This window comes from Vanacampus margaritifer, chromosome 11 (assembly GCF_051991255.1).
Source record: "Vanacampus margaritifer isolate UIUO_Vmar chromosome 11, RoL_Vmar_1.0, whole genome shotgun sequence".
Taxonomy (NCBI): domain Eukaryota; kingdom Metazoa; phylum Chordata; class Actinopteri; order Syngnathiformes; family Syngnathidae; genus Vanacampus; species Vanacampus margaritifer.
The window spans coordinates 17,870,593-17,887,193 of NC_135442.1; the positions used below are offsets into that span (position 1 = coordinate 17,870,593).

General features: G+C 38.5%; 1 protein-coding gene across 3 annotated transcripts in view; it reads right to left on the minus strand.

Moving 5' to 3' along the window:
- mao (monoamine oxidase) overlaps positions 1-16,601 on the minus strand; it is a 38,763-nt gene that overhangs the window by 8,471 nt on the left and 13,691 nt on the right. For all 3 annotated transcript variants that reach the window (XR_013295947.1, XR_013295948.1, XM_077580253.1), the window contains exons 4-13: positions 7,947-8,051; positions 7,770-7,861; positions 7,317-7,458; positions 5,324-5,473; positions 3,284-3,443; positions 3,102-3,198; positions 2,691-2,744; positions 2,560-2,617; positions 793-890; positions 609-720 (exon numbers count right to left, since the gene is read on the minus strand). Coding sequence is in view for 1 of the 3 variants with exons in the window: in XM_077580253.1 (XP_077436379.1) it covers positions 609-720; positions 793-890; positions 2,560-2,617; positions 2,691-2,744; positions 3,102-3,198; positions 3,284-3,443; positions 5,324-5,473; positions 7,317-7,458; positions 7,770-7,861; positions 7,947-8,051 (1,068 nt within the window). In the remaining 2 variants the exon portion in view is untranslated. The remainder of the gene's footprint in view (positions 1-608; positions 721-792; positions 891-2,559; positions 2,618-2,690; positions 2,745-3,101; positions 3,199-3,283; positions 3,444-5,323; positions 5,474-7,316; positions 7,459-7,769; positions 7,862-7,946; positions 8,052-16,601) is intronic.

The window sequence follows — 16,601 nt, forward strand, 5'->3', positions numbered from 1 at the left end:
CAAAAACCAGAAACAAAATGTATGAACGTGTAAATAATAATTCTGGAAACATAAATGTACAAGTAAATATACATTTTAACAAATTAACTTAAATGCTTGATCGTCCGGGTGTGGACCTTCGCAAAGCGAGGCGTCTTTGTCGCTGGGCAGTGGCCGTACACAACGGTTCAAAGAGCGAATGCTTAAAATGATATGGTTAATCTATGCTAAAGCAATTAGGCTACTATCTCCTTATTTGGAAACCCGACTGAAAAGTATTGGCACAAACAGTCGAGTAGTACGCTACGTGTATTTGTCGTAAGTTTTCGAGTTTTTTTCTCGCAAATCTGCCACTATATAAAGGCGCAAATTTGCGAGAGAAAAAAATTGTAAATTTGCGAGTTTTTTTCTCGGAATATTGCCCCTGCCCTCGAAAAAATATATATTTGTAAGTGGCCCTAATACGCCGTCGCAAGAAAGAGCCATGAATACTATTTGACATGAATATTATCGCTTCATCAAGTGATGAACTTCAATTCTCACTGGGGCGCCCGTCTACTAATATATACTCAAGGTGTGCACGTATTCCACTTTCCCAACATTGTCTGATATTTTGTGTGTGTTCTGACCTCCCTGGCTGCCCTCTCTCCAGCCTGGACAGCACCCTCCATGTAGCCGCTCCACACAGTGGCGGTTTCTGTGCCTGCAAAGTACAACCTGCCCACCGGCTCTCTCAGCACCCTGCAAGGAAGACATGGAGAGGCTTTAACTGCTGTTCACCATGGACACAGCTCCTTTACCCGCTCTGCTTACCTTCCAAACTGGGTGAGGATGCCTGGGGGGAAATAGGTCGTGTAGCATCCTCCTGAGTACTCCTCTTCACACCAGTTCTTCTCCTCGTAGTGGATCGCCTGGTGCACACATTAATGGCCTGATTTACTTAAATCCCAAATAGCAGGTGCTATATTTTGTGTTCACTGTCACTCTTAACAGGGTGCGTGCTGTTGGTATGCTGCAGCTCAATACATTTATAAAAATTAGGGGTGTCAAAATTAGTGCGTTCATTTTGAGATAATTTACAGTTCCTTTAACGCCACAAATTTTTTTTTAATGCCCCTTACTTGGAAAGCCTGTACTGGGGGAATTCCAGTCGCAACGCAGCAGAAACGTCCACGTCAAAATTTTGCAGTCATAAATGTAATAATAATGCATACCTTTGTGGAGACTGGGGTTAAGTTGTATTTTACATAATTAAATTTTTATTTAAAAGTGTGCAGAATTTCACAAGTTACTTCATGTTAAAGGTTAGATAGCTCTTATTATGAAAAGAAAAATACACTGAGGTGTCACCAGTGTCTTACAAATGCAAGTATGCCACCTAGTGGCAGAAAAATTACCTCAATACAAATCATATATCATAGTGGTGTGCCAAAAAATCGATTCTCATAAGAATCGCGATTCTCATTTAGTACGATTCAGAATCTATTTTAAATGTCCCAAAATCTATTTTATTTAAATTATTTTATACTGTCTTGTCTTTGTCTGTGTGCGCCTTTATTTAGAGCGCTATTCATGTTGTACCCGATTTGGCCACTTAGGGGCAGTGTGGTTCCATGCGGTCTAATACACTGTTAAGTTGTAGCCACATTATAGAGTAGAAGGAAAAAAGTCACGATCAAGTTATTCCAATAGTTGTTTTTTGCAGTGTGGAGCCGTTCTTTCGAGTGATATAAGTGCAACGAGTGGCGTGCTGATTAGCATTAGCGAGTCAGACTGGAGTAGATCATTACAATTCCTTGCACATCTATAGATTGAAGCAAAAATCATTGTCAATCAAATCATTTTGAAACAAAAATCATTCTTAATCAAAAATCGATTCTGAATCGAATCGCACACCCAAAAATCGTAATCAAATCGAATTGTGAGACATTCAAAGATTCCCACCCCTAATATATCACACTTTTTTTTGAAAGTACAGTACATCTTTTTAATTCTAACTCAATGTTATGAATTATTATGAAATTACTGTATCAATGACTAAAATATGAGGCTATAATTTTATTAATTTAACATTTTTCCCACTTTTATGTTAACAAGAGTATGAAGACTATTTTTCATACTCTTATGAATATAAAAAATATTTTATTGTACATTTAGAACATATAAAATACGTGATTAATCATGAGATAACTATTGAAGTCATGCGATTAATTAAGATTAAAAATCATAATCACCTGACACCCCTAATAATAATATAAATTTTCAGTAAATAGCATTTGCTCTCTCTTTCTGACACACGGCTTAGCATTAGGAGAGTTGTATGAAGTTGAGTGCAGTCGTCACATCCATCCACCCAATCAACTTGAAATCTCTGCGTGTCAATTACGCGTCGTTGGTATTTGCAGTCATGCATCTTTATGGTTAGCAGTTCAGCTTCTACACCGTTTGCCAAAGAAATCAATATTGTGCACAGTTTTGTGAGTGCAAACCTTTAAAGTAAATGAGGCCCATACTGTAGTGTTTACATAGATTGTAAATGATTGCAGTCTTTCATTTGTTTGTTTGGGATTCCAAACTCACATGCAGAGCTTCCTCAGTGTCTAGCGCTCTGGAGAAGCTCTCACAGATCTTCTTGAACCTACACACGAAAGAACATTTTAGGCACGGAAGTGAAAATTTGTGTTGATCTTTTGTCACAACGGTAGTAATACCTTTCTTCTTTGGTGAGCCCGCATAACTTTCTGCATTTGCGAGCCAGGATAAATCTGCCAGAGGGAACAAAATACATTATTTTTAAACCACCTTTAATGTTCAATTGTACACTCAAGTGCAGGGACTGTTGGGTTTATGACGGTCTCGACATTTGACCTTTTGAGGTTATGAATGGTGGCTAGTTTGAGCTAATGTAATGAATGAGTTTATACAGCGGTGTTAGAATACATAAGGTTGTTTGTCATTTAGGGCTGTACTTAGTGTTTTTCATTATTTTGTTATGTATTTATGGCCTAAATATGTTTTTTCCCCCTTTATTTTAGTTTGGATTCCTAGTTCATCTGCCAATGTTGAAGTTCTGAGTGTTCACAGTATTATCATTTCTTATTTGTCTGGATGTCTATTTTCACCCCATAATGGCTGGCACGCTGCCATCAGGCTTTGTGTCATCCAGTGTCAGTCCAATGGGCGCCCCCTCCTCCTCGATCACCATGCTGCCACACAAACCTGAACACAGCCCACCCAAAGTTGATGAAAAAACAAAAACAACAAAAAAAACAACATACAAAGCAAATGACAGATTCTCCCTCGCCTTTTTTCCTCCAGAAGTTCTCTTTGTAGTACACCATGCACTTGATGACCGAGCCCATGGGGACACGATTGATTAGCTGGTTCCTCAGTGGGGGAAGCTCGGGGGAAAAGTGTATCTTTTGGTTGAGACATGGAGGGATGGCCAAAATCACGTACTTGGCCTGAGGTTGTTGAAGAAGAAAAAAGCCAGCAGATGGCAGCACAGAGCAACATATGGTTATTGCGCTTGTAGCTCTCATTTCTCTGTGACGCGACTGCAAAGATACATGGAGATATAATATGAACCGCCAGCAGACTTCCAGGTGACAAAAGGAAGTGACAATATCGCTGACCGGAACTGAACATTATGACAGAAAGTTATTGTGTTTGGGGTTGTACTGTCAGATAATTACCCAAAATGTTTAGGTGCTCCTGAAAAAAAATAAATAAATACAATTCAAAATTAACTCATTCACTGCCATTGACGGTTATAGTCAAAAATTTATTTGAACTATTTCTATTAGTTTAACTTTTTTTCACTTTTGTTAACAAGAGTGTAAAAACCTAGATTTTTTAAATTGTACATTTAGAACAGATATAAAATTAGTGATTAATCATGAGTTAACTAGTGAAGTCATGCAATTAATTATGATAAAAAAATGTAATCGCCTGACGCCCCTAATTTTTTATAATCTTTTCTTTTGTTTTTTAAAATCGTGACAGGCATTTAAAATTTTTATTGTAATTAACTGCATGACTTCAATAGTTAATTCACGATTAATCACAAATTTTTATATGTGTTCTAAATGTACAGTATTTTTTTTATTTTTAGGTTTTCATAATCTTGTTAACAAAAGTGGAAAAAATGTTAAATAGAAATAGTTCAAATTAATTTTTGACGTCTATAGCCGTCAATGGCAGTGAAGGAGTTAATGTGGTGGAAGCTGTGGGTTAAGAGGATAAATAGAGAAAGTAGATGACTGCCTGGTGGCGTAGTAGCCACTTCTAAAGGGCCTGACTCAGAACCAAACCTCCATCATCAGGTTTGTGGAAGACATTTTTTCCACATGTCTGGAGTATAAAATGTTTGGCTGGGCTGACTTTACTTTGAGTGTCTCAACAATGCCAATGTTGCTAATGTCAGGAAATCCTAATGTTAGCCAGTGTTTGCCTAGCTGTAAAAGAAATACAGTGGAACCTCGATATAATGGACATAGATATAATTGGGCAAAGGGATTGTCCGTTAGAGCTGATTTTTTTATTTCATGGCTTAAAAACCTCAAGTGCTGTTTCCCAGCTTATATATGCCAAGTACTTACAATTACAAAATGGGGGAGGATGATGGTGTGCATCTGGTCATGTTGATGAGCCACGATGTTAGTGCTTTATTTTCACTACCGGTTCATCTGGTCAGATTAGATGCCATAAGGACTAGCAACCCATCACCATTCTGTATCTGTTGATGGAATTATGGCCAATTCTGGAAGTAAAGGACTGCACCAATTACTTTAGAAGGGATGTTTTGAGTGGACTTTTTTTTCTATCTGCTGAATTCAGGGTCAGTTGGTTTTTCGTGTCCGTTAAATCCAGGAACAATGAAGGTCTATGCCCAGGCTAGCAAGCAGCAGTTTCCATTGTAAAGAATACAGCATTGGTTTTAACATGACCATGAGTTTAGATTGAGTGGATGCCGATCTGAGAAGTCTACAGCACATAATTGAGTTCACCTTCAAAAAAGCATTAATGAGCCAGTCCCTGAGTGATCATGTTAACTATGTATGAAATTCCACCATGTCTATTTTTGAGGCATCTTACCTGTGGCTAGCCATCCGTCCGTAACTTTGTAGCTCATGTAACTGTTTTTTGACTGACACTTCACAAACTTTGGCGGTAGTAGTAGTAAGCATTCCATAAACACTTTTTTTCCCCCTCAATCACTCTGCCTTGGTCAATTGACATGGAAGGGTTTTGTTTACTAGTAGTGCCATTCGAGAAGGATCGGTCTTTTGCCACCTGAAAGTATGTTGCGAGGTCATGGAAAAAAGCTGTGTTAACAATTTACCATGTATGTCTGTTTGTCCGTTGTCTCCACCACCACCATGTCGCCACTCTGGTCAATCCTGCAGACCGGAGATTGCAACTTGACCCGATCACCGAGTTCTCTGGCCATACACTCGCTGATCTGACCCGAACCGCCCACAAATTTTCTCTCCTGGTGATGGAGAGAGCAATCAGCATGTAACTATTTCGAATTGTGTTTTGTCCTAACATCCATCCCTAAATAAACAAACATCTCTCAAACAGACATGGGAAGTAATGAAGTACAAATACTTTGTTACTTTACTTGAGTAGTTTTTATCAGTACTTTGTACTTTCCTTTTAACATGAGCATCTGTACTTTTTACTTGATACATTTTCAAAACAAGGTTGTTAAATAAATTTTAAAATAGGTACCATTACTGTAAAAAAAAAAAAAAATACATGCAGAATTGCAGTTTAAAAATCTGCGATACAGTGAGACCGCGAAAAGTGAACCGCGTTATAGCGAGGGAACACTGTATACTCATTTTTGCTCCATCTTTCAAATTGACGTAAGAGGAAACATCCAGTAAAAATACAGTACATTTCAGAGCCTGTACTTTTTTTTTTAACTTTTACTTGAGTAATTATTTGAGTGAGTACTTTTTACCAATGTTGTTTTTTAAACAAGTAATTGTACTTTTACTTAAGAAAAGAATATCAGTACTTTTCTTATCTCTGCTTTTCAAGCCCCCCCCCCCCCCTTTCAAATTATCGGACGACGGCTCGTGTTCAATATCCATGAGAGCAGGGAAGAGGCTCATTGCTCATTGTAGATGACAAACTCCACAAACAAAACAAACATACAAATAAATAAATGTAATCACCAAAATTTGTCACAAATACTGGTAAACATTAATATTTCCATGAAAAAGGAGGGAAAATGGGGGGGAAAAACCCCAACAAAAAATTAAAAAACAAACAAAAATATTGAAAAATATTGAAATAAAATAGACGGTGGGCGGTCCACTCTACATGCAAATTTTCACTAATAAGCACTGTTGTTTTTAGAATAAATGAATACAATTATAAAAATGGAAATATATTTATGTAAGGATTTATATATTTTGCTTTTCTATATATTTATACATATGGACTTAGTATTTATATACATTTATATAACAAAATATAATGCAATAGATAACCCATTATTGTATAAATCCATCCATCCATCCATCCATTTTCTTGACCGCTTTTCCTCACTAGGGTCACGGGGGTGCTGGAGCCTATCCCAGCTGGCTTCGGGCAGTAGGCGGGGTACACCCTGAACTGGTTGCCAGCCAATCGCAGGGCACACAGAGACGAACAACCATACTCACAATCACACCTTTGGACAATTTGGAGTGTTCAATTAACCTGCCATGCATGTCTTTGGAATGTGGGAGGAAACCGGAGTACCCGGTGAAAACCCACGCAAGCACGGGGAGAACATGCAAACTCCACCCAGGAAGGCCGAAGCCCGGACTCGATCTCACGTCCTCTGCACTGGGAGGCGGACGTGCTATATTGTATAAATCATATAATAAAAGAGACTACAAGGTATATGACTAAATAAGTTTTGTAACATGTAAACCTTACCAAAGGATATTTAACTTATTGCAGTTTTTTAAATGTATTTTTTTGTTTATTTGGTCAAATAGTCCATCAATGTAATGAGAATAGAGTCACGATACAAAAGAATATACAGTAGATGTCCCATTGCAGCAAAAATAACATCCAGAGAATAAAGTTATACTATTAGAAGAATAACTGCTGTGTTCATTACAGTGTGGGAATCTTGAAATTCAAAAATTGCAACCTCATTTTCGTAACATTATAACAAGTCACGCAAATCATTCACAATTTATGATCAAACAATGTAGGTCAAGGGGACTGCTCGGATTGGCCACTTGTTACTAGGCAGAGTTCACAGTGCTCGATCATGACTGCCTCATTGGCCAGTTCAAGTGTGCGTATTGCGGTAAGAGTCATCATACCTGTCCCCCGTTGGTGGTGGAGAAGATCCTCAGGGTTCCTCCTGACTGCTTGATGTACCACAGGAACCAGAGGGCCGACACCTCATGAGGTTCAGAGGTTACGTTTACGTTGACAAACAACGTGGCGAAGCGACGAGTGGCGCTGCAAACACGAGGCGTCGCGTGAGAACTGTGTAACTGTAAGCTGTACTCATTTGGCTTTTTCTTAGCTTTTTGTGTTTTTTTGCGACACACAATCAAGGAGTTGGTGTTAAGAAAAGTATACACAGGAAGTTGACGTGAATTGACAGGACACACATTCCGCCGTCACCAAACGACAGTTAAAAATGTTAGTGAGATGTGTGATTGTTTTTATGCATTGATATCAACAGTAATTAACGTGTTCTAATGATATAAGCTCAGTCAATTTACCATTTACCATTTAAATACAAATGTAGCCAACTGACATGGTACCTGGTCCAGCAAATTTTCTCGATGAGCTGCTGCATGCTCATATGGTCCCACTCCTCAGCATGGGGGGCTTTCCAGGGGGCTTCTCTGGGGATCTGAAAGCAAAAGGGTCGGTCAGTTTTGATTGAATATAGAACAGGAGAAGAGCATGGAGGTGACGCGAGTGCGTTAAGCATTTACCTCCTTGCCCATCTTGTCAAAGGTCCTGAACAGATTGTTGAAGTCCAACTTGACGAGGGGGTTCCAGGTGGGTGGAAAAGAACCTTTGAAGGAGGTCGACTTTCCCTAATGGACACAATGGAGAGTTTATTTTTGTTACCTTTCAATGACATTTTTAGAAACAGCACATATGGCCTTTTGCTTGAAACATTTTAAGACGTCAAAATTAGGCATGCCTTCAAAATCTAAAATATAGTATTATTTCCGCCTACTGCCCGCAGCCAGCTGGGATTGGCTCTGGCACCCCCCCCCCCCACACACACACACACTCCACACCACCCCCCGCGACCCTTGTGAGGACAAGCGGTTAAGAAAATGGATGGATGGATATATATAGTGTGTAGGGGTACGTCTGGCATCTATTGGGTGTAAGCCTTCAATTGTTCAGTGAAGAATATTATCATTGTTATTCCCTATATTTTATAATTACCTAACTATTACTATACATTATACAGAATATTAAATTGTAGAGCAAATGATGGAAAAAAAGTACGTACTGTACTTCCAAATGTTTTGACTTTTTTTGTAGACTCAAACCACAGGATAATAAATTATTTGAGAATGATGATATATGTATTTTATATTTTCATAAATAATGATGCTTGCTTAGAATAATAAATGTTATATTATATGTGAAGTGCTTTAAACCGAGACCTAAAGGATACTTACAGACAAAAATAATTTTTCGCAAAAAATGCAACTTAATCTTCAGTACCGTCTTGTGACTGGACTACCTCAAAAGAACATTAAACAGCTGCAGCTCATTCAGAATGCTGCAGCTCAGGTTCTGACTTGAAAAAGGTGATCAGAAGTTACTCCAGTCCTAAAGACTTTACACTGGCTCTCAGTCCCCTGGAGAATATAGTTTAAAATTACTACTTGTCTATAAATCACTTAATGGTTTGGGTTGTTAATACATTAAAAAAAATGTTAATTGGATATAAAATCAGTCTTGCTCTGTGGTCTGCAGACACGGGACAATTAGAGGAGTCCAGGTTTAAAGCAAACATGGTGAAGCAGAATGTAGTTGTTATGCTGCACACAAATGGAATAAGTTGACAACAGAAGTGAAGTCAGCCCCAAGTGTGTAAATGCTTTTAAATCCAGGTTAAAATTTTGTTGTTAATGTAGGTTATTTTAGTAATTTTCGTAAGCTACGTTTGTTTTCTTTGCTTTGCCTTTAAATTTATTTTGCTGTTTTATTTGTAGATGCTTTTAGGTGCTGAGCTTTTGAAGCACATTGAGTTTCCTTGTGTATGAAATGTGCTACCTTGCTTTACTAAGAAGAATAATAAAACATTTCAACAAAGACTTTTGTGGCTCGCTGGGTGCTGCTATTTTGGTAAGCAACATAATAAGCAAATGGGCTATGTAGGAGTCCCATGCTTGAATTGTTTTTTATCTCAAACCACTAGGGGGCAATGTGTTTTTGTTTGTTTACCTAAGCCATGGGCAGGTGGCCAGGTAATACTTAATTGGGGTTCCACTGGGGGACAGGTGTTACTGATTGGGAAGGAATTTTTTTTCGACGGGTGTTATCTTGTATTTTTTTGCGTTTATGTTATTACTTTGAGAGATGTGCTTTTGTGAAATAAGAATTAAATGTCAAATACCATTCCAATCAAGAGAATTACGTTTTTTTTTTTTTTTGGACGCCTCTTTTACAAAAAGTCAAAATTAAGCAAGTCAGTAGCCATGATTGTAGCGGGCAAATGGTGGTGGACAATCCTCTACAGCAGAGGTGGGCATCGAGGGCCGGAGTCCTGCAGGTTTTGCATGTTGCCCTTTTCCAACACAGCTGATATATGATCAGCTCATCAGCAAGCTCTGCATAAGCCTGATAACAATCCTGTTGATTGGAATCAGCTTGTGTTGGAAGTGAGAAACCTCCAAAACCTGCAGGACTTCGGCCCTCGAGGACCGAGATTGCCCACGTCTGCTCTACAGGCTCAGCAAGTCACAGTTTTAAAGTGTGTGTGTGTGGTCTTGTTTTTGTCATATAGCGGGGCCAACATTTTGGGATTTCACAGAGTTGTGTGGCCCACCCGTCCATGTGGGGCCATTTTGCTGGGCCCTACAAGTTAAGACCTCTTTTTGAGGGTCAAGACTTGGTTTTAGAGTTTAGGTTTGAATTGGGTTATGGTTGAGGTTAGGGTAAGGAATAGGGGTAGCCAATCATTTTTGATGGTTGGGGTTAGGAAATGCATTATGTTAATGAGATGGCCCCACAAAGATAGTAAAACAAACTTGTGTGTGTGCGTGTGTATTAATGATGCTGTCTATTAACTAAGATTTATTACACATGCAAGGAGCACGCATCTGAGTAGGGTGTGTCCTGACCTGAAGCACAATGTACCTAAGGTTGTGCCATAAACTTGAACTTGAATGAACAAATAGTGGATTACTGCACTGCCGTTGCCTGTGGACAGACTGGTTTTATCTGGATGTCTGGATGGCACACACACGCGCATGCACACGTACACACGCGCATGCACACGTACACACACACACACAGACACATGCAACCTGCACACTCACTAGCTGACTAAATTGTTTTTTGCCCCACATGTGGTTTGAAATAAGTTTTTCGGGTGCCCGAGTATATGTAATAAGGTTGCGCCAAAAAAAGCAAAAAATATATGACAAATCAAATGTATCACAAAAAGTGCACTGATGACATTTCAGCTGGATGAATAAATTATATGAAAATGGATGACGGTTTACTATCCATTTCTTCTTGAAAACATCAACCAAAAAATGATCAATTAAATGCTAAATTTTTCAATAATGTTGCCAAAATTGTGCGACAGTTTTGGAAGGATCCATGCATTTTAAATGTATAATATATAATAATGACAAAATACATTTAGATGAGTTTAAAGACATGTTCTACTTTACTGACCAGCACTTGGTATTTTATGACTTTTATGACAATGTGCTATTATCAGTGGTTGGACTTTTGACCTGTTTCTTAACACTTATGCGGAGAAAGTCCATTGAAGGAAATGTTATTGTAGTCACAATTAGTTTCATGCTTTTGCTCCCTGTGAAAATGAAAAGCATGTATCTTCCACTGTTTTTCTTTCTTTCTTTCTTTCTTTTTTTATCTGAAACCCATAAAAAGTGTACATCACCACGTTTGTTGTTTATTTTCAAGTCACCCAAGGACACTTAAAGGGATACTTGACTCAATGAGCCACTTTTCAACAATAAGAAGGTAATATTTTTTCTATAATTAATGTGATAACGTCATTATTTTTCATGAACAATTAATACCTTTAAAAAATTATTTTGCCACTAAGAAGACATCACCTTTGCTGAGAAAATAGCTAACGACCAATCATGGCTCACTTTGCTGACCAAACCCAGAAAAAAACAGGTGATCGATCCCCAACACAGGCGATAGAATCTTTAGTCAACAGCAAGTAGCAAAATACGTTTTTAAAGGTATGAAATTTTCATTAAAAATAATGAAGTGTCCAAATTAATTATAAATATATTATCTTCTTACTGTTGAAAGTGGCTCAATGAGTCAAGTATCCATTTAAGCATCGAAAAATGAAAAAGGCTTCACCAGGAACAACAGCCACTAGATAGTGAGTGTAGGCACGATTCTGGTCCTCCGGTTGGTTACTTCCGTGCCTATTTGTGGCATCTTGGTCGCAAGGAACTATGTTGAAGTGAATTGGGGAGCTTCATTTAGACGAAATTTGTGCTTTACTGCCAAATTGTGGCATCTATATGCAATTATAAACCTTTTGAAGGGGTAGCAATTACAAATGTTGACTATTCATGACACTTATGCCGCAATGCGGGGGAATACTTTTCTTTTAGGTCAATATTTGTCTTTGAAACCCACTGTTAAAATGTTAGCGTTTCAGTTGCCAGGTCTATGCAGGCTGTGTGTGTTGCAGCAATTAAAATTTAAAGTCTATTTGGGTTGCGGTATTTATTTAAGCAAGTGGAGAACACATCCAGGAATGAATTGTTTTTTGAGTAAATAAATGCACCAATGGTGGCGCCTTTTAGCTCTTCATGTTAGACTCATACTAACATGCAGTGCAACCGGAAAGTATTCAAATGGACTAAATTCGTTTTTTTCCCACCACAACACTCCATAATGATATCATCAAAAAAGTTAAAAAAAAATGTTTTTAAATGCATTAAAAATGAGAAGAAGAAAAAAGACATCGCATGTACATAAGTGTTCATGGTCTTTGCTCAATACTTTGCTGATGCACCTGTGGCAGTAATTACAGCCTCAAGTTTCAAGTTGAATATGATACCACAAGTTTCAGTATTTTTGGGCAGTTTCGCCCATTCCTTTTTGCAGCACCTCTCAAGCTCCATCAGGTTGAAGGGGATCGTCGGATTTCTCCGGAGATGTCCTGAAGTCACTCCTTCATTGTCTTGTCCTTAGAGTCTGAGGTCTCCCCAGTCTTAGGTCTTGAGTACTCTGGAGCAGGCTTTCAACCAGGGTGTCTTGTCTTGACTTGTCTCCCAGTTTCTACTACTCAAAAACATCCCCCACAGCACAATACTGCCACTTCCATGCTTCACTGTAGGGATGGTATTGATCAGGTGATGAGCGAGAGTTCAATCTCTGCCTCATCCGACCACAGAATTGTCTTTCTCATGGTCTGAGAGCCCAGACTAAGGAGTGGTTTCTGTTGCCACTCAGCTCAACTTCGAGCTTCGGAGCAAAAGCTGTAAATATTTTGCACAAAATTAAACAATTCTTTCCCACATTTTCATTTTAGTGTATCGAATTTTGAGGGGGTAAATGCATTTATTCCAATGTCTTCTGCCACAGAAAGACAGTTCATTTGCGTTTCCATGGCAATGGCGGTGAAGCAAACAAACAGGGCAGGCAAGCTTGTGAGGCAGAAAGGGATGCACACAAGCATCTGCTTCTACATCAGAGCAGCCAATCGCCTTTTGCTTGGCTGAAAAGACAACACAAACCCAACGCCTGTGTCCTGCAGGTGGCGCTAAAGTAACCAAAAATATTAAGAACAGTTCAGCAGTACTGTTTTATACTAAAAACAATCATATTCACATTGTTAATTTAATACTTGCCTGACAGTGTCATTCAGTAGCGATACAGCTTTCATTTGATTGCGTACCTAATGAAGTGGCCAACAAACCGACTTACCCCAGCAAAACAGTTGGCAGAAGACAAAGGATTCCTGTCTTCCTTTGATTGGCAAAATCATCAGTCTCACATTTCCTCAAAGTGCGGTTTTCCACTAATACAGCTGTGCTCCAATTATTCATTGGGTGCAAACGCTTCCCTTAAAAAAATGTCTCGCTATTCTGTCCAAAAACATCAACGATAAGAAAGTATAATGATAATAATATATATTTTTTCAGACATCATAATACACGTTAACCAAAACAGCAGCACCTACTGAAACACGTAAATTCAGTTTCCTGTAATTTGTTCCACAGTATTGTGAACGTGTGAGTTTTACTGCATGTTGTTCATCAATCATTCAAATCAAACTTATACACCTCTTTTCATACATTAAAATTCAACTCAAAGCTCGTCTACATGAATTAAAATCAATCCTCATTGTTATGTTGCTAACGAGTACCCTGCGTAGTATCAATAATTTTTTGATGTGTTGTGACGGTGTGAAGGGAAAATAACCATGGTTTGATATGTCCTCATGTAACCTCTTATATAAGGATATGTTGTTGTCCTGAACTGTTGTACAAATCCAGGTGCCCAACAATTTGTGAATAAAGGGCGGAATCAACCTGGGAACTCTTCCTTGTTTATACTATAATCCTCCCTGCTTCGGAAACATGTTTTCGAGGGTGCCTGGGAGTGAATGCCTTGTTTATACTACAGTCCTCCCTGCTTCATAAACATTTTTTCGAGGGTGCCTGGGAGAGGGCTTGGCCAGCCCGGTTTCTCACGCTCACAACTTTTTGTTAACGAATAAAAGACGGAGCGGCACACGGTGTGGGTAGAGTCAGCTGTGGGATATGTACGATCGCCCAGCCGTTTTGCAGCTCGTTTTACCCGGACCGTCGGCTCTCCGGTCTAGTGTCAAGGTAAGCGCTGATGATGATCATATTATGCTGCTTTGCGTTGAAGTGTGTTGATTGCTGTTTGCAGGGAATAAAAGGCACATTTGTTCTAGCACAGTATATCAGTCTCTGTGTATTTATTCATTGTTACCGCCGATCACTCACGATCCTGCATAAAAATATAAAAGTGAAGTAGTGTTTTCCACAAAACACGGTGTCTTTAAGGGGACCAATGGATGGGCTAAAGATTGCCACTTGTGTAATACGTCTGTAAAGAAGTGTATGCAGAACAGTTAGTTATTGAATGATTTCTCCAAAATAAATTGATTAAATTGAAAATGCAAGCTCATGTTGTATACAATTTCCCTGCACACATACGATATGATCTTATGTGGTGACGCCGTCTTTAATAATCATTACAATTCCATTGCAGTCAGACATTTGATTGCAAGGTTTTGTGTGTCGATGTTCATGTTTTTTTATCTTATTTTGTGTTCAATTCCAGGAAAAAGCCAAAATGCTTTTAAATAAAGGGCATTTGAGTCGGTCACTCTTTGCTGGAATACTGTATGAAGAACCAATTACGCCCCACAAATGACATGGCAATAAAAAGAAGACTAGGACCTAATTATTAGATATTTGCAACAATGGGGCAATAGGCCTGTCTGATACAGTTTGAGTGATATAACTGCCAACTGTAAATATAACAAGGTGATAAAATGTCAAATAAAAAAGTCTGCTGACAGCTACAGGCCTCAGAAGCCTGCTGATAAGGAAAGCAAGCACTGGCCTTTTGGATTAGAATCTGTCAAAGAAAAGCTGATTAGCAATGCGGCCCCGCTAGCAGGGCTAGCCCCTGATTACACAATGGCTGTGCACACGTGCTGAGTCAATATTAGTCCACTGACTTTCCACCACATCTGAGTAGGGTTGCCACCTTGGAATTGACACTGGACCAACCTTGGGCATATACAGTAGATCGTATACGTCAGGGGTGTCAAAATTAGTGCATTAATTTGAGTTAATTTACAGTTCCTTTAACGCCACAATTTTTTTTAACGCGCGATTAGTGACCGCCCCTTACTTGGAAAGCCAGTACTGGGGGAATTCCAGTCGCACCAAAGCATACACGTCCACGTCAGAATTTAGCAGTAATACATTTAATAATGATGCATATATTTGTGGAGACTGGGGTAAAGTTGTATTTTACAATTTGAAAAATGCGCAGAATTTCACAATTTACTTGTTGATGGAGTCCAAGCCAATACACACTTGGGACCGCCCCCTCATTTGAATAACATTTCATGATGCATTTCATGCTGAAAGCCTCTGCAATTAAAAAATAAATAAATATGAGAGCAGAGCCTTTTTAGTTATTGATTTATATTTACATCTATTTATATATTATTATTTATTTTTATAGATTTTATTTTGGGAGTTGTTCTTATTTTTGTATTTATCTTTACTTTTATTTATGTATATATTTTTGTTGTTGGTTTTATCTCCATCTATATTTATTTTTGTATTTAAATTTTGAATGATACTTTATATCTGTTTTAATTATTAATTATTTTGGGCATTTTTGGTCCTCCAAAGCTGCATGCCTCAGCCTGTAATGCAATGTATATCCCTCATCACAAAACAAACTGAACTGGAATATTCAGCTAGTTACACACACTCTAAAGATACAAACAAGACGTGGCAACGCATAACTATTCTAGCCAACAATGCAGATTTCACACATTTACGTACGTACTACAAAGTCACAGACTTGGTGAACGGTTCTTTAAAAAGCCACCATGTAATATAAGTGTCGATATAGGCTACATACCATCTTGTTAACATTTTTTGTTCAAATTGATGTAGAAATGTGACGTCTGAAAATCCCCCGCTGTGTTTCTCTCTGTACTCTTTCATTGTGAATTACGTGATAGGAAGGACTGAAATTACCGTAATAACAGCACTTTTTCCACAAAGAGCAATGCCTTAGCTTTCAGACATCCTTGGAATTTTTCAGATACAACAAACGTTGCCAGAATTACGGTAATCCAAAGTGCACCTACGGAAATGCTCTGTGACAATGCGTTCCGCAACAGTACAGGACACATTTTTAGACTACAGAATGAAGGAAATCAAATTAGCTTTTGACAGGGACAAATTGTGCCCCGGAAGAGATTTTTATTTTCCCGTGACAGCTGGTTAAAAAGAGAACAATTCTGGTGAAAAAACAAAATTCTGCTACTGCCGCTAAAAACTGCCTTACACATGGGCATGTCTTTCGGAACAAGCTAACAGGTTCACTTCAATGTGTATTAGATATTTCATATATAAGTCTGTGTTCAACACATACTGTATGTCCCGCTTTCATGATGTCATGTCAACTCGTCGCTGAGTAGATCGTTTCACTGTCTGTTTGGTAAGGTTTGCCTCGTCTCAGAAATGCGCTTGATGCTGACAGTGACCAGACTCATCCGCTGTTACAGCGATGAGTCTGGTTTCCAGGCAAACAGAAAAGCCTATATCTTTTTTGGTTTATGGGCTGTAATCTAATTGTGAGGAAAAAAATTACTTAATTCA